The 21764-nt window shown below is 37.2% G+C and overlaps 2 protein-coding genes and 1 long non-coding RNA gene across 7 annotated transcripts; 2 read left to right on the top strand and 1 right to left on the bottom strand.

Annotated features, from left to right (window-relative positions):
* On the top strand, nucleotides 1-3411 carry LOC125192312 (kinase family with leucine-rich repeat domain-containing protein). Its single transcript, XM_048089849.2, has one exon. It carries the CDS (start codon nucleotides 64-66, stop codon nucleotides 3163-3165), a length of 3102 nt encoding a protein of 1033 aa, XP_047945806.1. The 5' UTR covers nucleotides 1-63; the 3' UTR covers nucleotides 3166-3411.
* Nucleotides 3412-3684: 273 nt separating this feature from the next.
* Nucleotides 3685-6704, bottom strand: LOC125192313 (uncharacterized). 5 transcript variants are annotated; one of them, XM_048089850.2, is made up of 6 exons: nucleotides 6466-6704; nucleotides 6273-6322; nucleotides 5455-5559; nucleotides 5047-5280; nucleotides 4873-4971; nucleotides 3685-4605 (listed from the first exon to the last, which is right to left on the bottom strand). In XM_048089850.2, exons 3-6 carry the CDS (start codon nucleotides 5456-5458, stop codon nucleotides 3869-3871), a joined length of 1074 nt encoding a protein of 357 aa, XP_047945807.1. In that variant the 5' UTR covers nucleotides 5459-5559; nucleotides 6273-6322; nucleotides 6466-6704; the 3' UTR covers nucleotides 3685-3868. The 5 variants fall into 5 exon arrangements, with proteins under 5 accessions (XP_047945807.1, XP_047945810.1, XP_047945808.1 ...); XM_048089853.2 differs by lacking the exon at nucleotides 5455-5559; XM_048089851.2 differs by lacking the exon at nucleotides 6273-6322.
* An 8180-nt stretch (nucleotides 6705-14884) lies between these two features.
* On the top strand, nucleotides 14885-16204 carry LOC148929332 (uncharacterized). The gene is made up of 3 exons (XR_016137723.1): nucleotides 14885-15008; nucleotides 15414-15479; nucleotides 15993-16204. It is a non-coding gene; the product is annotated as an uncharacterized LOC148929332 (long non-coding RNA).
* Nucleotides 16205-21764: the final 5560 nt, after the last annotated feature.

The following is a 21764-nucleotide window of genomic DNA, read 5'->3' as shown; positions in this document are numbered from 1 at the left end:
TTGAACAGAAAACCAAGCTTCATTTATAAAATTCCATTGTCCAGAGTTGACCGACATCACTAGATGAATCAAAAACGTGTCATCTCCCTCCACTTCACCCACAGCCTCCGCCAATTGTCCAAAATGCCCTTCCTCCACCTCTTGCTCCTCCTCTCCTCCCTGCCCATTATCGTCATCTCACAACAATTCTCCACCGCCGATAGAGCCACGCTTCTCAACATCAAACAACAATGGGACGACCCGCAAAGCCTCAGCCACTGGAACTCCACGTCATCTCCCTGCAATTGGCCGGAAATCCAGTGCTCTGGCGGCGCCGTCACCGGAATCACCCTCAGTAGCTACAATCTCAATGGAACCATTCCGGAATCCATCTGCTCGCTCCGGAATCTAACGTTTCTCGATCTTTCCTACAATAATTTTTTGGAGGATTTTCCAGTGACAATTTCGAATTGCTCAAATCTTCAGCATCTTGACCTACAGCAGAATCTGTTTGAAGGAAAAATTCCGGCGGAAATCGGCCGGCTGAAACAGCTGCAATATCTAGACCTCAGCGGCAACAACATCGCCGGAGATATACCTCCGGAAATCGGTGAATTGGACGAGCTGATGACGCTCAATCTACACATGAATTTATTCAACGGTAGTTACCCTAAGGAGATTTCAAAATTGGCGAATCTCGTGAATCTCCGGCTGGCCTACAATAACCACTTGTTGCCGGCGGCAATACCGCCGGAGTTCGGGGATTTAACGAAGCTGGAGTATCTGTGGATGCCGGATGCGAATGTGATCGGCGCGCTGCCGCAGAGCTTCGCGAATTTGTCGAGCCTTCAGCATTTGGATTTGTCTATGAATGAAATTAGTGGAGAAATCCCGCGCGAATTGTTCATGCTCAGGAATTTGAGTGTGGTATATTTGTACAAGAACAATTTATCCGGCGTGATTCCTCAGGTGATCGAGTCCTTGGATTTGGTAGAGTATGATATCTCTATGAACAATCTGGTCGGTGAAATTCCTGAAGATTTCGGAAAATTGAAGAAATTGGAAGTTCTGAATCTGTATGCAAACCAGCTATCCGGTGAAATGCCGCAGAGTATTGGGGAAATTCCGAGTTTGAAGGAATTCAAAGTTTTTCGCAACAATTTGAGTGGGATTCTACCGCCGGCAATGGGGAATTACTCAAAGCTCGAATCATTCGAAGTTTCCGACAATCACTTCACCGGAACCCTACCGGAAAATTTATGCGCAGGGGAAACTCTGTTTGGTGTGGTGGCGTTCAACAACAATTTGACCGGAGAAATTCCGAAATCGCTCGGAAATTGTCCCCATCTTCGCACTCTACAGCTCTACAACAACCAATTTTCCGGCGAGATTCCGGCGGGTGTGTGGACAGGGCTCAACATGACCAGCATGATGCTGAGCGACAACATATTTTCCGGCGAACTTCCCCGCCGCATCGCGTGGAACATGACGCGATTGGAGCTCAGCAACAACAAATTCTCCGGCGTGATTCCGGCGGAGGCCTCGTCGTGGGCGAAGCTCATCGTGTTCAAAGCCAGCAACAACTCAATCACCGGGCCAATCCCGAAGGGCTTCACCGCCCTCCACGAGCTGACCACTCTCTCATTGGACGGAAACTCTCTCTCCGGCGAGCTCCCACCGGAGATCATCTCGTGGGCATCGCTCACCGCCTTGACTCTCGCCCGAAACCAACTCTCCGGCCCAATACCGCCTTCATTCGGCTCCCTCCCCGACCTCCTAGACTTGGACTTATCGGACAATCAGCTCTCCGGCGAAATCCCGCCGGAGCTCGGGCGGCTGAAGCTCACTTCCCTCAACCTCTCATCGAACCGACTCACCGGAAAAATCCCCGATGAATTCGACAACTTGGCTTATTCAAACAGTTTCCTTAACAATTCAAAGCTCTGCGCAAGAAATCCAATCTCAAATCTCCGTAGCTGCAGCTTCACTCATTTTCAAGAATCCAAGAAACTACCACACAAAATCCTCGCTGTGATTCTAGTGTTAGCAATAGTGCTTCTTCTGATCACCCTCGGCACTACCCGTTTTCTGGTGAGAGAATACCGGAGAAAGAAGCTTAACCGCGATCTCGCCACGTGGAAGCTCACTTCATTCCAGCGGCTCGATTTCACGGAAGCCAACATCCTCTCCCGCCTGCAGGAGAGTCGCATGATCGGCTCTGGCGGCTCAGGGAAGGTCTACAAGATTCCGGTGGACCGGGGGGCCCAGTGCGTGGCGGTCAAGAAAATCGGGAGCAACACGAAGGTCGACCGCCTCCTCGAGAAGGAGTTCCTATCGGAGGTTCATATACTAGGCTCGGTTCGACACTCGAACATAGTGAAGCTCTTGTGTTGCATCTCTAGTGAGGATTCGAGGCTTTTGGTGTATGAGTATATGGAGAATCATAGCTTGGATGGGTGGCTTCACGGCAACAAGAGAAAGGCAGGTGCAGCTGCGTTGGACTGGCCTGCACGGCTGAAGATCGCAATGGGCGCGGCTAACGGGCTGTGTTACATGCATCACGACTGTAGCCCTCCGATCATACATCGTGATGTCAAGTCGAGCAACATCTTGTTGGACTCGGAGTTTAACGCGAAGGTGGCGGATTTCGGGTTGGCGAAGAATTTGATGAAACGCGGGGAGGAGCCCGACACGATGTCTGCCATCGCCGGGTCATTCGGCTATATCGCACCAGAGTATGCTTACACGAGAAAAGTGAATGAGAAGATTGATGTGTACAGCTTTGGTGTGGTGCTGCTGGAGCTGGTGACGGGCCGGGAGCCCAACCGCGGGGATGAGCACACGAGTTTGGCAGAGTGGGCGTGGAGGAGCTATGGGGAGGGGAAGCCGGTGGCGGACTTTCTCGACCGGGAGATAAAAGAGGGGGTATATTTGGAAGAGATGATCAGCGTATACAAACTCGGGCTTATGTGCACCAGCCCGCTGCCCACAAGCAGGCCCTCCATGAAGGAGGTGGTGCAGATATTGCAGCGCTGCTGCCCCCTTGATGCCGATTACCGGAGGAAGGCGGGAAAGGAGTACGATGTTGCACCGCTCCTCGGTGCTGAAAAGTACATCGCTAGCTATAGGTGTGATTCGAAGAAGCTGATGGGGCAGAGTGACAGCAGCTTGATCACTCTTGTGTGAAGAGCAACAAGAGAGAGTGAAGAATGAGAAGAAAAATGGCTCCAAAATGCAACGTGGAATGTTAATTTGCGGTTTGTGAGTTCTAGTAGTATTTTTTTTTCTCAATATAGATGAAATTTTGGTGTGTTAGTCGTTAGGGTGAGAATACTATGTAAAATAGTTGCAAGAACTATGTATACAAAATTTACAAGAATCTATGTAAGTTTCGCAAAACTCTAAATTTTGAAAATTTGCTTATGGAATTCATTCCTAATAGAAGGTTGGCAGGTAACTTATGCGAAATATATGCGTGCGGCTAAAATGAAAAATTTCTATATAGAAATAATGGTAATGTGACAGATCACAGATCACAAGTATACGGGGGGAAATGAAACACAGTTATTTAAAAATGCTTCGCAGTCTCACTTAGCCGAGCCAGAGATAATTAATTGCACATTTGGACAATAACAGCACTTCTTACACATTGAAGATGCTGCATCTTCAATGTGTACGTTTGAAGGCAAACAATCACACTCAAAATCACGAAACTACTCGTTGACTCTAAATTTATGAACATCTCACTCTCCCTTCCAGATATGCACAAGAAGAATGAGAGGGAAACAAGTGCGAAAATGACGTTTCCAAAATTGAGAGCTTCAAGTTGGATAAGAGAGCAGAGAAAACAGGAAGCCACATTCAGAATGCACAAGAAAGCTAAATTCACCTACAAAATATTTGGAAGTTGAGAATCCAATCTGTTCTGCAACTCCTTGATCTTGATTGCAAGCTCCGAGTTATGCTCCTTGTAGCTGTGCAGCAAGTAGTCTTTTCCTTCATTCAATTCTTTCAACTCACTCACTTCCCTCCTCAACATTTCAACCCTTTCCCCATCTCTCCCTTTCTCTGGAGACTCCATATTGTTTTTGACTTCTAGGCATCCGTTTACATGGCCGTTCATTACTTCAGCTGGCCAAATGGGCACAGTAGGGAGTTTCTCACCTGAGTTGACATGTCCAACACAGTGATCTGCTATTGCCTTCCGTAGTCTCTGTACTTCCCGTTCTGATTCAAACAAATCCCTGTTTGAAGCATCTAGAAGAGACTGCAGGTGTGAAGAATGTGAAACCTGTGCAGCAAGAGAGGTTTGCACTTCTGCAATTTGATCTTGCATTTCTAGTATCATGTCATCCCTTCTCTTCAGCTGCTGCCTCAGCTTTTGTATGACCTCCCGCTTGCTGAAAATATCAGAACCAGATTCTGAGACACAAGGGGAGTCTGAGCTGTTTGATTGGTGGAAAGGTTTCTGGGGCAGCTCCAGGCGGTCAGGAGAAGACGACCACATCACCCCGTTTTCTTTATTGAAGTCTGAAGTGGGAACAGTCACCAGTGGAAGAGCCATTTCAGGTTCTGACATCATCTGTCCATTGGCGTGTGGTTTGATTTCCATAACATTCCTGGATCCTGTTTCATGGATGTCATTTAATTGCATGTTCACATTGGAACTACCAATAATATGCCAATTCGCTATATCAAACACCTTACATAAATATGAATGGTGATCTACATCACTACTTCTATTAGGCTAAGTACTACTACCAAAAGACACATTTAACCATCCAACAAGTTTTCTCCAGCACAAGATAAATGAGGAAAAGCAATCTGAGGAGGTTCAGTTTTTGACTTAAATGATCTAAATAAGGCTTTTGACCAGGACAAAAATGTGATTACCTGAATAATGGTTGTAGCAAACATCTTGAGGAAAGCAAAAGGCATTTGAATGCATAGGGCAGCTTCCTGATTTCTTTCCGTTAGTAGATTTTCCATTAACTGCAAATACAGTAAACTCTAAGATAATATAACTAGAATCTTCTGGAATAAGTTGCAAGAACATGCATTGGACACCTTCTAAACTTGGACTACTGTTTTCCAGTTGTTTAGCATCAAGGACCTGTTTTAGCTTATATCCGAGGCGAACAGACAATGTACTAAGCAGTGCACTCCCTGCAATAAGGATCCAATTTGGTCCCTCCCCCTGAACATTTCTTGACCTCCGAGGTGCCTCAGTGGATCTTGGCTTCATTGCTAAAGCTATAGAAGTGCAGACCAAAAGCTTCTCTGGCATGTACACAAACCCTCCTTTTGAAACATGAAAATGCAACAATTACTACAGGCAAAAAATAATTTATCACTTGTTTAGGCAAATGCTGTGTTTTTCGAAAGACATGGCCTTTTACACTACAATACATCTATAAAAATATGGAATGTCACTCTCAAACACCAAAAGATGAAAGTCTATGTCTGCATGCATACTCATATAATGGTTGGCAGTCAATTATGTTAGCACTGAACAAGATCTGTAATTCTGTATGTGCTTCTCTTGTTTTAGTCCACATGTCACTTGACTATCCAAGAATCCTGATGAACAAAGATATAACCTTACATCAGGTACTAACATGTTGCTTTCTTTCATAAAAAAACATGTCTCCACAGTTCATGCCAAGAACTATTCTAGAATCCCTACCGTGTATATGCTACTCTGACTTTTCTTCCAAGCGAAAGGAATGAACTCAATCTTTGTCTAATCCAAGAAATCTCAATTCCCTTAGGCTACTATCATAGAAGCACAAATTGCGAGTGGTCGGGCCTTAAGCCATAAAACGCAAACTATAAGTGTTCCACTCTATAATTACCTAGTTGATTCCATGATTAAAACTGATTACACAAGCTATAAAATCAACATAAAAGAAGCTTCCCAACAGAACAATCCATCAAAGATTATCAGAAATGTGGGAGATAAAACACTATTTCCTTTATTTTTTGTGTTCATGGGAACCCGCAGCCACTACCTTCGGTTAGCACTGTGATTTCTCTTTCTATGTTTATAATTAGAAAGACAAAGGAACGCCCGATTCAGGTCTGTACACTCTCTGTTCTTAGCTGTTTCAGCAATGGCATGCATCTATAGACACATTTTGCTAAAAAAATCCTACAAATAACAACGAGAACACATTGACTCTCCAAGCCGTACACAACAACTGCGAAACTATCAACTATCATATCAAAATTCGTCCAGATTTATGAAATCGAATTAACCACACCATTAGCCACAGGTAATTTATAAACCCTACCACTGCTTCATCTAATCTCAACTGCGTCCTTCTATTCGGAGCTCCACCAGCTAATATGCACAGAGATACATAAATTAAACGCAGTGAATAACCCCCGACAAAAGCAAGCGCGGGAAAAAAGTAGAAAAATTTACAACCAAAATCACACGCGTTGAGAAAATTTGAAACCATAGCAGCTAGAAATAGAAAGTACCACAGATTCCGCCAAGCTCGCAAAGAGTCTCAGACGATTGTCATTTCAATCAGCTCAGTTTCCGATTTATTGTGAAATTGGCACCAAGATGGAGACGGAGTCCGGAGTAAGAGTAGGTAGAGAATCACGGTGGCGCTGAGACAACGACGGCGGCGGCGGTAGAGAGACCGACTGACGGGGAAAATGGGGAAAGCCAGAGAAGGTGAAAAATGGGAGCTAGGGCTTTTCTAAATAGTATAAATCCTAATTCACATGCAGTTTTTTTTTGCTAAATATAGTAAATATTCCTATACAACTGGATGAATGAATTTTACAAATCTGATTTGTGTAGTAAATAAAAAGAATTAAATATTACTGTATGAATCTTCATAATATTCTTAAAATATATCCATGTATATTACGGCCGTGTATTAACAACAGAAATACTTTAATATTTATCATTAAAATTTTTAAATAAATAAACATTATATTTTTTTACATAAGATAGAGCACACATTTTGGAAGCATTCATAATTTTCATTCTCACGATCCAATCGCATAAAAATAAATTACGTATACTTACTAGGAGCATGGTGTATAATAGATTCCCCAGTTTCGAAGAAAAAAACAGGAGAAATTTCAGGTCACCAAAGACACAGACAAAATCGAGGATGGAAATTAAAATAAAAAATTAGATAAGCAAATTATACGAGAAAATTTTGTTTGCCTGTTACAAAAGCTAAATATATTAGAATTCTCATAATAAATAAATTAAATTTTATTACATACCAAAAGATTCATACAAAAGATATGGAGCAATCAAAACAACAAATTAAAAAGAAATGATGAATACTAGGTTCTCAGGCATCCCAAGTTTCCAAACTTGGATAATTCTATAGAAGATGCCGTTGTAATCTTTTCTTACAGTCCAAGTAAAATATTGTAAGATCAGGAAAGAATTAATAAGATGAATAGAGCGGTAACATGAACCGATACAAGGATATGGCAACAATAAGGTGAATGGATTTTGTTTTGGTGTTGGGAGTGATCACAGTCTCCCCGCGATGCAGCCTCGATCTCAACATGCCCATTCATGATTGCAATATGAAGCGTGTTCATATCATGTCTGTCTCGCCACCAGCAAGCCTAGGGGGCTAATGGTAACAGCTTTTGGCATATCCCAATGTACCCTTCTTGAGAGCCTCTTCAACAATGGTCGTTTGTCCGTGCATTGCTGCTACGTGCGAAGATTTCTTGAACATGGAAATGGGACTCCATGAACAAGATATTGATCTTGTTGGAGTAATTGTTGAAGTGTTGCAACATAGATCTCCCATTGTTGCAGCATTATATAGTGTCTTTTCTACATCTTCTCCAACCATTCTCTTATGTTTTTAAACAAATTAAGAGCTAATACAAGGTGAAATTAAGACAAGACGGAACGTTAATTATGTAAATTGGTTTAAACATATAGAATCAACTTAACAAGAAAGTATATGCCAATACTTTTGTTTGAGCCATGAGGTGAAGTGTATTCCAATATTGATATGGCAATTAATTCTTTTCTTCAAGACAAAGAAAAAGAATTAAAAGCTGCATTTACTAATAACTAGTGTCAAATTAGAAACTGTGAATTCTCATTTATGAAATTAGAAACAATATTACTATATCAAGTTCTAAACTCCGCATTTATGAAGTGAGAAATTTCTTATACTTTTTCTCAATTTAATCATGTCCTTCATTTTTTCATTGATTTATTCTCTATTCATTTATCTATTTTATTATATCTTCACGTTAACTAACTAGACATCATTTAGAATAGATAAAAAGAAGGAAATTTCAAGGAGTCGATAACAAACGATGTTGAAGGATATATATTGAACTTGTACAATGCATTAAACTATGGAGTGCACGGAGAGGAAATTCTTGATAAAGCATTAGAATTTTAGTCTTCTCACCTCGAGTGTTCAATCATTAACACGAGTGATAATTCTCTTTCGACATGAGTTAGGGAAGCTCCGAATGTCCCGATTTCAAAGACTCTTAACGGAGGAGCAAGAAAGTTCAATTCTATGTAGAAAGAAACGACTCATGCAACTAAAAAACTACTACTAGATTTTACGATATTGGACTTCAATCTTGTGCCGAAGATGGATACCATGCATTTTCGTCGTTTTTTTATGATAAATCTGCTAGGGGTGTCGAAACGGGTAGCGGGTAACGAGTAATCCCGAACCCGACCCGATACCCGCGGGGTATCGGGTACGGGGTCGGGTATAATTATTTTGGCTTTTGCGGGTATCGGGATACCCGATACCCGACCGGGTAATCCCGATAGTCCCGAAATACCCGATATGTATATTAATATTTTCTAATTTTTTATTTTTAATTTTAATACTTACTGATTGGGATGACTCAAAAGTCATAATATAATTTTTTATTAAGCGTATTTTTAAATTTTTAACTTGTGATTAAGGTTAAGTATTTTTATCTTTTTCCGCCTTATTCTCTTCTCCCACTCTACGATTCAACTCCAGTCTCCTCCACCAGCCGCTTGCAGCTGATCGTATGATTATTTAATCTTCTAAGTTCTTATTCATTCTAGAATTTTGATGTGAAACTGTAATAATATGAAAGGTTCAAAATTTAGAAATAGATGAAGACAAATCACATGGCTTCATCTCAATTCTCAATAAAATTAAATTAATAAAAATAAAGTTTCAAGTTAGCAAGTACTCCCTCCATCCGTGAATAAGAGTCTCGTTTTTCCATTTTAGTCCGTCCGCGAATAAGAGTCCCGGTTCACTTTTACCATAAATGGTAATAGGGTCCCACCTTCCACTAACTCATTTCACTCACATTTCATTTAAAACTAATATATACAAGTGGGACCCCTATTCTATTAACTTTTTCCACTCACTTTTCTTAACATTTCTTAAAACCCGTGCCGCCCATGAATGGGACTCCTAATGGTGGACGGAGGGAGTACTACTTAAAAAAAAAATCATCCAAAAATATCATACTCCATATAACAGTTCATGTGAAATCATATATAAGAGTAGAAGTGTGCAAACAATTTGCAAATAATTAAAAAAGGTTTGAAAAAAAAAAAATGTTTCGGGTCAGGTACCCGCAGTGTCGGGTGCGGGATACCCGACTCAGGTATCGGGTAATACCCGATTCACTGCGGGACGGGTATCGGGATTAACATTTTGGCCGAAATCGGGTGCGGGTACCCGCGGGTACCCGTTTCGACACCCCTAAAACCTGCAGTCAAAGAGAATGCACTACTAAATTGATAGAATTATTGTTGTAGGTGGTGGAAGGAATTGGACTTTGCAAATAAACTTCCCTTTGCTAGAGATAGACTTGTGGAATGCTATTTTTGGATTGTGGGTGTTTACTTTGAGCCAAGCTATGCAATTGCAAGAAAGCTACTGACCAAAGTCATTTATATGGCTTCTGGCTTCTGTCCTTGACGACATTTACAACGTTCAACTTGTGCTGAGTGTTTTCAGTGCCAAACGACACGAAGAAACTAGAACACGAGAGCTACGCAAGAAATGGATAATGAGATAAATAATTAGAGGATGGCGTAATAGAAATTAGAGATCAATATAGTGACAATATTAATATCGAAATAATTAAAGAATAGATTTATAACACAGACATAATATTAAAATTGATTTTACTAATACTCCTATTATATTTATGTCAAAGAATTATTTTTTATTCTAGTTTTTTATCATTGAAATTGAATTTTTTTTAATACTATTATATTTAAGGGATGTTTTAAATAATTCATATTCTTAAATAAAATTATCATTTATATATATTACAACTGTAAGATTATAATGTTAGAAAATCCAAAAGAAAATTACTTAAATTAGCCATCACTCCACTTCTCATATGTTGCAGCCATCTCTCCACGTTTATTCCTCTCCAAATTTTATGTAAATAGGACTCCTCTCTCTCAGTTGAGCGAGAGATGGGCGCTTCCATTCCACTCCTCAAGATTCCTCATTTATTACTACTATGAAATTATCAATATGTTATCAATATCAAATTATCTCTCCTATCTCTGCACCGCTCCACCTCCTTTTATTTTTGTCAATTTGAGAAAGAAACTCATCTTCATAATCTCTCTCCACCATTCTTTCATAAAATTGAACTTCAACATTATTTTATCCGACGATTGTTGAATGCATAATTTCCAAGTAGTTTAGGTTTTTTAATGATCAAACGGATGTCTTGAATAAAGATAAGGGTTTAGGGTATTTGGGTAAAAGAATAGGTTAATATGATGGTATTTGTGTAATAACCTAAGTTTGTCTAGTTTTAAAATTGTTCAGGATTTTAGGTGGTGGTTTTATTTTGTGTGTTAGACCATCTCCAATTATACACCAAAACTCATTTTTGGTGTAGATAATTTCTCCAATCATACATCAAACTCAAACTCATTTTTGGGGTTTTCAATGGGATAAACCAAATATGGTGTTTACTCCAAAATTTTGTTAGCCAAATACTCAAAAATGGTGTAAACTTAAATATGGTGTAAATGGTTGGAGTAAAATTACTTTTTGGTGTGCGTATACTAAAAAATGAGTTTGAGTTTGGTGTAAATGGTTGGAAATGGCCTTAGGTGGAAAGAAAAAATATACTCCCTCCGTTCCATAGTAATGGAGGCAAAACTTTTTGGCACGGAGATTAAGAAAAAATGTGTTAGGTGAGTTAAGTAAAGAGAGAATAAAGTGAAAAATGAAAAAGGTGGAGAGATGAAGATAGAAAAAAGTAAGAGAGAGTAAAGTATGTATGGAAAAATGTGTTGACTTTTACTAAAAAAGGAAATGACTCTATTACTATGGAACAGACAGAAATAGAAAAACGCCCCTATTACTATGGAACGGAGGGAGTAATATTTATATTATTAATTATAAGAGAGAATTTGTACTAAAAATGGAAATGTGACATCTTTAATGGGACAAACTAAAAAGAAAAATGAGACATCTTTTATAGGACGGAGGGAGTAGTACAAAAATGGATGAGAAAAATATAGTACTCCCTCCGTCCGCGAATAGGAGTCCCGGTTGGCTATTTTCATCCGTCCGCCATTAGGAGTCCCGGTTAGACCATTTATTTTGGGAGTATAAAAAATGACCACACTATTCCCTTAATTTAGAAGCTGCAATTAATTTTAATCCACTTTGATTGCAATTTCTCACACTCTCTCTTAATGTTAGATTTCATTATTCCAAAGAATAAAGTAAATAATAATATAAATGGATCCCACATTCCACTATCACACACTTTAATTATTACACTCAAACTTTTCTTAAAACCCGCACCCAACTCAACCGGGACTCCTATTCGCGGACGGAGGGAGTAGTAAATAATAAGATACACTCCCTACGTCCACAAATAATAGTCTTATTTATGGATGACACGAATTTAAATAAGAATTTTGGTAAAGTAAGAAAGAAGGAGAAAAAATAGATAAAGTAAGATTTATATGTAGAAAAAGTAGCTAAAATATGGGAGAGAAGAGAAAAAGTGGATAAAGTATAACAGTGAAAGTTTTCATTTTTGGAAATGATTCAAAAATAAAAATGAAAATATTTTACGTGCACATGCATATGTATATTAAAATGCATTAGGAGAAAATTAAATATACTAAAAATGCAGTATCGAAGCATGATCTTGGCTTGAAAAACGTGTTTAAATGAAGAAGAGGGCGAGAGGCAATCCAAGACGAGGAATCAACGGTATCTTACACCGTTCGACGTCGATGACGTGGCACCTTTCGATTTGCTTGTGGTAGATGAGCTTATCCCATCACCATTTTTCTCATTCTCTTTTCTAGCAATATTGTCTACTATTATTAGTGATTCGAAATCGTCGTACACATAAACTTTTAGTGATTCGAAATCATACACATAAAAGTTAAAAACTAAAGCTTACGCACTCCTTTCACGAGAAAAAATAGTTTTCTTTATCTATGTTAGTCTCTTCTCTACCATAAAAATTCTTCACTTTTATTTCAAATAATTTTTTTTGTTACGTGGTGAGCCCATTCTATACTAAAAATATTTTAATTATTTTTTCTTTTAATTTTTTTTTATTTTATCAATTTTGTATTAAAACTCATCTTGTCCCCAAAATTCCTATTTTATAGCTAGGACAATAGGAGTAACTATAATTCATTAAATTAATGTACTATTCTTTTCATCTTGTCATAAACGAAACATTTCTTTTGGACATACGCCTTTGTAAAATGATATTTTGAGAGTAATGTGAATAGAGAATGAAATAGAAAAATAAAATAAAATAAGAAAGAGTAACTATATTAATATTTTACTAAAAAGAAAAATTACTTAATTTAGATTAGATGTCAAAGAAAATATATTTCACTTATAATGAGACAAAGGAAGTAGTACTAATTAGAGCATCCGCAATGGGGCGGAGGATGCGGCGGACGATGCATCCTCCACCCCTTAGTCCACCACTGCAGCACCACGGACTATGCATATTTTATCCTCCACGCCCTATGCATCGTCCGCGGACTATGACATGGAGGATGCATCCTCCGGCCTATCCTCCGCCCCTTAGTCTGCCATTGCAGGGATTGCGAACTATATGGCGGAGGATGCACACATTTTTATTTTTATATTTATTTTAAATTTTTTTGTATTTTCTTCTATATATATCACCAATTTTTTTACTTCATTTCACACCTTTCACTCCACTCTCTTCCTCATCTCAATTTCTCTCTAAATTCAATAATGAATTCCGACAATTTTTCATTTTTGCAAGTACAAAAAATAAAAAATAAATATTGACAATAGGATTTGCCTTTAATTTATAGTGTTTTTATATTTATTCTTGCTAATTGATATGTTTGCAAACATAAAAAATAAATATTGTAGTGTTTAAATATTCAAATAATAAATAAAATACTTAGGGCGGGGCTTAGGGCGAGCTATAGTCCGCTCCATTGCAGATGGAAGGGGCGGAGGATAAAATGATGATGTGGCAGCGCATAGGGCGGGGCTTAAGGCGTCGCATCCTCCGCCTCATTGTGGATGCCCTTAATTATATTTTCATAAAGCACTAGTCCTCGTTACATGTTCATATTTTCTTAGTTGGACAGTCTCCAATAAATATCTCATTTCATTTTACTATTTTAAGTAAGTGGATCCATATTCCACTAATTAATCCATTCTATTTATAGTTACTCCTATTACTTTATCTGTCCATCATAAGCAAATCACTTGACTTGTTGGAGTGTCCCATCATAAGTGAATTATTTTCCTTTTTAGTAGAACATTTAACATTTATCTCTCTTACTTTATTCCTTTTTTATTCGTCTAGCTACTTTCTCTCTTTATCCATCTATTTCATCTAACCAAAGAAACGCTTCGCTTGTGGTGAGACTCATAAAAGTTGCGTATATATTCCACAATCTTTTTCCACTTACTTTTCTTCACAATGTTAAATAAATTCTTAAAACTCGCATTCAATTAAATATCTTATTGGATACCAACGAGAGTATTTGTAACATCCCGAATTTCCGAACCCTAATTTTAGAGCCCTAGAATTTATTATTGATGACGTGGAAGATGTGAATTATTTGATAAGTGAATTTATTGCATGAGTTTCTTTGACCGGGAAGTTTGAAAAGTCAAATTTGTTGACTATGTGAGGTGGCATGTGATTTATTAAATTATGAGATGAATTAATTGTTTAAGGGTGAGTGAGAATATTAGAGAAAATTTCCATAAATACTAGCCACTCAATTCTTGAGATTTTCGACCCCCTTGACGTTTGAAGAAGAAATTCTATTTTTCCGGATTTAATTTAATTCTTGGGATATTTATCCAAATTAAATCCAAGACCCAATTATTCCTTATTTTAATAGGGAAATCGACACCCCCTTATTTAATAGTGATTTTCGAAAATCACCATGTTGGGAAGGAAATAATATTTTGCTTATTTTATTGATTCCTTATTTGATTTCCTTCCATACCTAGAATTTAAATATTCTACCAAATCTTTCCATACCTCAAGAGATCTTGCCATATCTTATTTTAGTTAATAGTCAAAAAATCCATTCCTTATTTAAAACCCAAAGTACACGCCTATTTCTTTTTCCCATTGGGAGGATTCTTTACTTTATTTTATTTTTTTGCTCCGTGATATTTTATTCTACTCCGTAAAATATACCAAAACAAAATCTTGGCTAATTGAGAGCCATATATTTCGAAAATTACATGCCTTGATACCCTAGTCTATTTTTGTTAATTCTTCTTCCCTACTTCACAATATTTATTTATTTAATTGTGGAGAATGAAATCTTACCAAATATTCTATCCTAATTACCTAAAGATCTTGTTGAGCACTATAAATAAGAGGACTCCTAAACCCCCCTCCCCCTCAACTTTCTCTCAATTTTCTTCTACTTTACTCCATTAATCTTGCATCCCTTGAGAAGAAATTGAAGTTTGATCCAAGAATTCTTGAAGAACCAAGTCTTTACTTACTTCCTACCGATCGTTTTTCTCAAAAAGGTATTCTTATAATTATCTTCTTCTTCTACTTGATTCATCTTCTTTCTAACCGACTAATCGGTACTCTTGAACCCTCATGCATATTAATTAAGCGAGAGTGGGATAAAAAGGACATAGAAAATATGTATGCATGTGGTGTGTGTGTTATGCGTGTGTGTTATGTGTGTGTGTGTGTCGAATATGTGTGTGTGTGTTGTGTGTTGGTGAAATACTCATGCACGATATATATTAATGCTAGATCTAGATTTATTATGCGAACGAATTATATATATATATATAGAACATGTTTATGTTTGACCATATTAAGTTAAGTCATTAGGAAAAGGGAAAAAAACGTCGAGGCATGCATGAATTAGACTTTGAGTTGTGATTTTGATTTGTATGTGCCTATGTGCTTTTTAAAAGGTGAAACCTCGGTTGCAAAGTCAGATAAAGGAAAAGGGAAACTTACTTGAAATCTAAGCAGTCGAGGTGGGCTTTATTCTTAAACTCTTTTATTTCTTGCAAAATATTGATTGGTGTTATAAGGGTGGTTTAACTGTTATGCCATGCCTATGTCTGTTTTATTGTGATATTGTGTGCCTGATGCCTAGTTTGTGAGTTCGCTCCATTGGGCTATATGGCTATGGATATGTTTATACGAATTCGGGTCTGAGTATGGGCCGCAAACCCTACCAGGCTGTGTACACGAGGGGATCGGGAGCCATCCTTGCTAGTCGGCCGGTCTCGTGGGCGAAAAGTGTGGCCACACTTTCGTCGCACCATGGATATGATTGAGATTGTGGAATTTGATGAGAAAATGGGAGATATTTGATTGGCCAATCTATGAAAATATTTTGTGATACTCGATGATATTTTTGTTTTGATTAAATGTAAAACTCGAGTACACTTGGTAAGGGTGGCATAACTTATAAAATGTTTTGGCAACGAGCTCACTGAGTATTTCAAAATACTCAGCCCTGCATGTGTTTTCCTTATGTCCAGGTTGAATGGCGACGAGCGGTGGCGGGTGTTGACCTCATTAATTAATTAAGACGGTTGTTCTGAACACTGAGTGTAGTCGTGTCTCCATACATGGCTCCACTACTCTTGGTCTTTTCCGTTGAATTCTTGACACATTCTAGTACTCTTTGATTACTTTGAGTTTGCCCCTTTTGAGTTAGAAGTTTCAGACTTGTTGTGGTTCTGTTGACTCATGTTGAACCCCTTCTGAATTCGATCACGTTTTATGATATTTATCCTTCATTTATTCCTCTTGACTAAATCGTTGACTTAGGGCTTGTTAGTTCGTTTAATGCCTTAGTCGAACCTCTTTTATTGAAACCCTAGGCTTTATTCTCAGTGCTTTGAAGTCCGTTTTGTACCATAGAATTCCGGGCTGTTACAGTATTGGTTTGAGTGGTTCTCACTTCTCATACAAGAAACCACCTCTTGACAAAACATTTTACAACAATATTAATTTTATGACAAACGTAAGAAATATGTTATTGGATACCAAAGAGATTACTGGTTTGAGTGGTTCTCACTTCTCATACAAGAAACCACCTCTTGACAAAACGTTTTACAACAATATTAATTTTATGACAAAATACGATATATTCTATTGGATACCAAAGAGAGTATTGATTTGAGTGGTTCTCACTTCTCATACAAGAAACCACTTCTTGACAAAACGTTTAACAACAATATTAATTTTATGACAAAATACGAGAAATTTTATTGGATACCAAAGAGAGTATTGGTTTGAGTGATTCTCACTTCTCATGCAAGAAACCACCTCTTGACAAAATGTTTTACAACAATATTAATTTTATGACAAATGTACGAACCACTAAAGATTTCTCTATATAAAGGTCGTCTAAAAAGTCCCATTTATTCAAATCTGTTGCCTCAAAATAATAAGATGGAAATTCCCATAATGGTTACTTTCCACAATTCAGCTAATAATGTCAGTGTAAACGACAGCCGTCGCTCTGTAACTTACCATCCCAACATATGGGGAGATTTCTTTCTTTCGTATGCTTCACAACATAAGGTATATATATTTATAATATTATTTCACTTATTAAAATTGTTTTAGTCATTCCCATTATTTATTATATATATGTATGCAAAGTTTTCTGTCGAATGTTGATCATATTTAACCAAATTTATGTAAATGATTACATAATGTGAATTATATTAAGAATATATTTCTGAATAAAATTTTGAAAAAGCACGTGCCTTCTAACCTTTTCACGTATTACATGTATTGTCAGTTGTCACTGCTAATTTTGTGCTGGTTCGAATTAGGACATCTCCATTGCTGAAATGGAAGAACACGCTGTAAGAATATTTATATTCTTATATGATCTATGTATCTATTGGTTTAAATTAAAGTTCAAGTTCATAATATTAAAAGTTAAAAGGGATTCTAATATTAAAGACGACACCGTAATGGATCGGTTTCGATTAAAGAATTAGAATTGGGTGTATTGATAACCCTCCTTTCTTACCTTATTATTGATATATGTTTATATATATATATATATATATATATATATATAAAGCGTAATATAAATATATATATATGTACATTAGAGATTGTATACATAAATGATAGTTTAATATATGTATACATGTGGCACCGAGAATTAAAAGAAATGGAAAAGGTGTCAGTTGTTTATGATAAAGTAGTTATCACTTCTATTTTATCTAATTAGCAACGGTTGTGATATTCAATGTACATATATATATAGGGTTTTGATCTATGAAGACCAGATTTACATACAGAAACGCAGAACACGGTCATACGTAAGGCATTTTTAGGTCATAGTTAGTTTATTTTTAGGTCATGCTAACAAAGCATGACCTAAAATGATCTTAACATGACATAAACCCAAATATTATAATATGACCTAAAACTACTTAATTATGACCTTCCGTGTTTTGGGTTAATTATTGACCATTAGATCATCTAATCCTAGGGCCATGATTTGGGCTGCATTTCTGGATTTAAATGCATTCTTACTTTGATCATCTCCCTATATATATATATATAAATTGATTAAATTCGGGTGTTGTGCATGTATAACCGTAATGATAAGGTAGTTGATTCTTTTGATAAGAGAAAATGCAATTCTCTTTATACCAATTAGCATATCTTTGGTTAAATGAAACGATGTGCTTCTTAACTCACGGCGTTTGGATGTGTATAAATATGTGCGATGGTTTCAGCATTTGATATACAATCCAGAACGAGTTATATACTCAGAAAAGTCACAGTACATACGCACATATATATACACTTATATACAAGTTTTTGATTCTTTATCCATTAAAAGAATCATAGAAGGCTTGAGGTCAAGGAGAGGAGAATCATCAAAGTGGATTCAACATCTTCTTCAGCACAAGAAAAGCATGGATGGAGGTTGGTGATCTATCTCCACTTTATAGTCTATATGTTGTGGTTGAATTAATTCAAATCTAGAATCAGATTTCATTATCGAAATCATTAAAGTTGAGATTTGGCTAACAGTTGGTATCAGAGCCAATCTAGATTTGGTTAATTCACCATTTATGTGACTTCAAAATCGAAATTTGAATGGTCTTGGATTTTTCGATTTTGATTAATATGCTTCCGCTTATGTGTTGGGTAATTGTTTTATGAAATGTTAGAACAATATTAGGATATTCTACCCATTAAAGATTTCAATATTTAAATAATATATAACTTGTTTATCACCAAAGTGGTCTTGTTATATTGCATTTATTTATTGAAAATGATAAATGTTAGTTAATTGATCATGATTAAAGAGATGCTATAAATGACATAAAAGTTTGATTGATCAATTAAATTATTATCTATATGCTTGGAGATCACCCAAAGGTGGATCATTGTATATATTTAATAATACGAAAGGGATTAATCATGTATACTATGTGTCTTATGTAGTATGTACACCCAAAGGCAACATGCTTATTTGATATATGTATGATTTGATTAATTGTTAAAGTAATATGATTTTAGCATCGTTGAAAGTATGTGTATTTAAGTATTGCCCAAAGGTTACTTGAATGCATGTTATTTAAGATATTACTGTTTATGAATCTGTATTAAGGACTCAAGCACTAATAGATAAGTATGTATAAATGTTGCAGCCTCAGCGAATTTGTATGCATCTGCAAACTCTGTCATTAAATTCAATGGGCAAAACTATGGCGAGTGGTCCGAACAGATCCGGTTTTCATTGGGTGTAATGGCGTTGGACCATGCTATACTAACAGAAGATGAACCCTCAGCCATAACGGATGAGAGCTCCGAAACTGAAAAGTCTCAACATGAGACTTGGGAGCGATCTAACCGGTTGAGCCTGAATCTTATGAGGATGACGATGGCAGAAAATTTTAAGCCATCGATGCCCAAGACAGAAAGTGCAAGGGAATTCATTGAGAAAATTAAGGAGTGTTCACAATCTGAATTGGCTGATAAGTCAATTGTAGGAAGCTTAATGAGTGAACTTACTACAAAGAAGTTTGACTGGTCACAGCCCATTCATGATCATGTGACAAACATGTCTAACTTGGCGGCAAAGCTAACGACCTTGGGAATGGAGGTTCATGAGCAATTTGTGGTCCAATTTATCATGAACTCCCTACCTATTGAATTTAGCCAGTTCCAGGTGAATTATAACACCATCAAAGATAAATGGGACTTTAAGGAATTAAAGGCTATGTTGGTTCAAGAGGAAGGGAGATTAAAGAAGATGAATGGTCAAGTTGCGAATCTCATAGGTCATGGAGGTGCTAGCTCCAGTAAAGGAAAATCAAGTAAGAATGACAAAAAGAAGGATAAATCTTTTCTGAAAGGTCCGGAGAAGAAAATCCAAAAGGAAAGGAAGTGTTTCTTTTGCAGGGAAACGGGACACTTCAAGAAAGATTGTCCTAAAAGGAAGGCCTGGTTTGAAAAGAAAGGTAAACATAATACTCTTGTTTGCTTTGAATTGAATCTTATTGAAGTGCCTAATAATACTTGGTGGTTAGATTCTGGTGCTACAACTCATGTGTCTCATATTAAACAGGGATTCAGTTCGATCCAACCTATAAAAGGGGTTGAACAATATTTGTTCATGGGAAATAGGATGAAAGCACTGATTGAAGGCATTGGGACCTACAGATTAATCTTGGACACAGGATGTCATGTAGATCTTATAGATTGTCTTTATGTACCTGAATGTGCTAGAAATCTTGTTTCTGTAAGTAGAATGGATGATTTAGGTTTTAAAGTTAAGATTGTAAATGGTGTATTCTCTTTGTACCGAAACGATTACTTTTATGGTAGTGGTACTTTGTATGATTCACTTTATAGATTCAATCTTGATGCAAAGTTTCGTGAATCCTTATTTCATGTTGAAAGTCGAGGCATTAAGCGTAATGCGTCAAGCGAAAGTTCGGCTTACTTGTGGCATCAAAGATTAGGTCATATTTCTAAAGAAAGGATTATGAGGTTGGTAAAGAATGAAATTCTTCCTCGATTGGATTTTAGTGACCTAAATATGTGTGTAGATTGCATTAAAGGAAAGCAAACTAAACACATTGTAAACAAATCAGCCACGAGAAGCACTCAGCTTCTTGAGTTAATACATACTGATATATGTGGTCCTTTTGATGCTCATTCGTGGGATGGTCGAAAATACTTTATCACATTTATTGACGATTACTCACGTTATGGTTACATATATCTACTGCATGAAAAATCTGAGTCAGTGAATGTGCTGAAAATATTCATTGACGAGGTGGAAAGGCAGTTAGATAGAAAAGTTAAAATTGGTGAGATCGGATAGAGGTGGTGAGTTCTATGGAAAGTATAATGAGACTGGACAATGTCCGGGCCCATTTGCAAAGTTACTCGAAAGTAGAGGCATTTGTGCACAGTATACAATGCCCGGTACTCCGCAACAGAATGGTGTAGCGGAGAGGCGGAATCGTACATTGATGGAAATGGTTAGAAGTATGTTAAGTGGTTGTACTTTACCCCTTTCATTGTGGATTTATGCTTTAAAGACTGCAACTTATATGCTTAATCGGGTTCCTAGTAAGGCAGTTCCTAAGACACCTTTTGAACTGTGGACGGGAAGGAAACCTAGCTTAAGGCATATTCGTATTTGGGGTTGCCCAGCAGAAGTAATGTTGTATAATCCACATGAAAAGAAACTTGATTCAAGGACCGTCAGTGGATTTTTCATTGGCTATCCGGACAAATCAAAGGGGTATACCTTTTATTGTCCTAACCATAGTACGAGAATAGTTGAGACGGGAAATGCTAGGTTCATTGAAAACAGGGAAATTAGTGGGAGTGGTGAACCTAGAAAGGTGGATATTCAAGAAATCCACGATAAGGTTCATCCACATGTTGTTGCACCAAATATTGTTGTTCCTATTGTCTCACAATCAAATGACACAATAGAACAACATGATAATGTGCAAAACTTACTAACCGAAAATGAAGTAATTGAACCTGTCACAATTCAAGAAGCGAATAGTGAACCACAAGAAACTTTGAGGCGATCGGTAAGGGAAAGAAGATCTGCCATTTCAAATGACTATGTGGTTTACAGTGTTGAAAGTGAATGTGACTTAAGCCTTGATGAAGATCCAATCTCATTCCGACAAGCCATGGAAAGTGAAGATTCTGAAAAGTGGTTGATTGCCGCAAAAGATGAAATAAAATCTATGGGTGATAACAAAGTTTGGGACTTAGTAGAATTGCCTAAAGGT

This window comes from Salvia hispanica, chromosome 4, assembly GCF_029641045.1.
Source record: "Salvia hispanica isolate PSC_SH4W2 chromosome 4, Shi_PSC_v1, whole genome shotgun sequence".
NCBI classification, from domain to species: Eukaryota; Viridiplantae; Streptophyta; class Magnoliopsida; order Lamiales; family Lamiaceae; genus Salvia; species Salvia hispanica.
The sequence above is the reverse complement of the archived record's forward strand: the minus strand, read 5'-3'. Positions and strand labels throughout refer to the sequence as shown.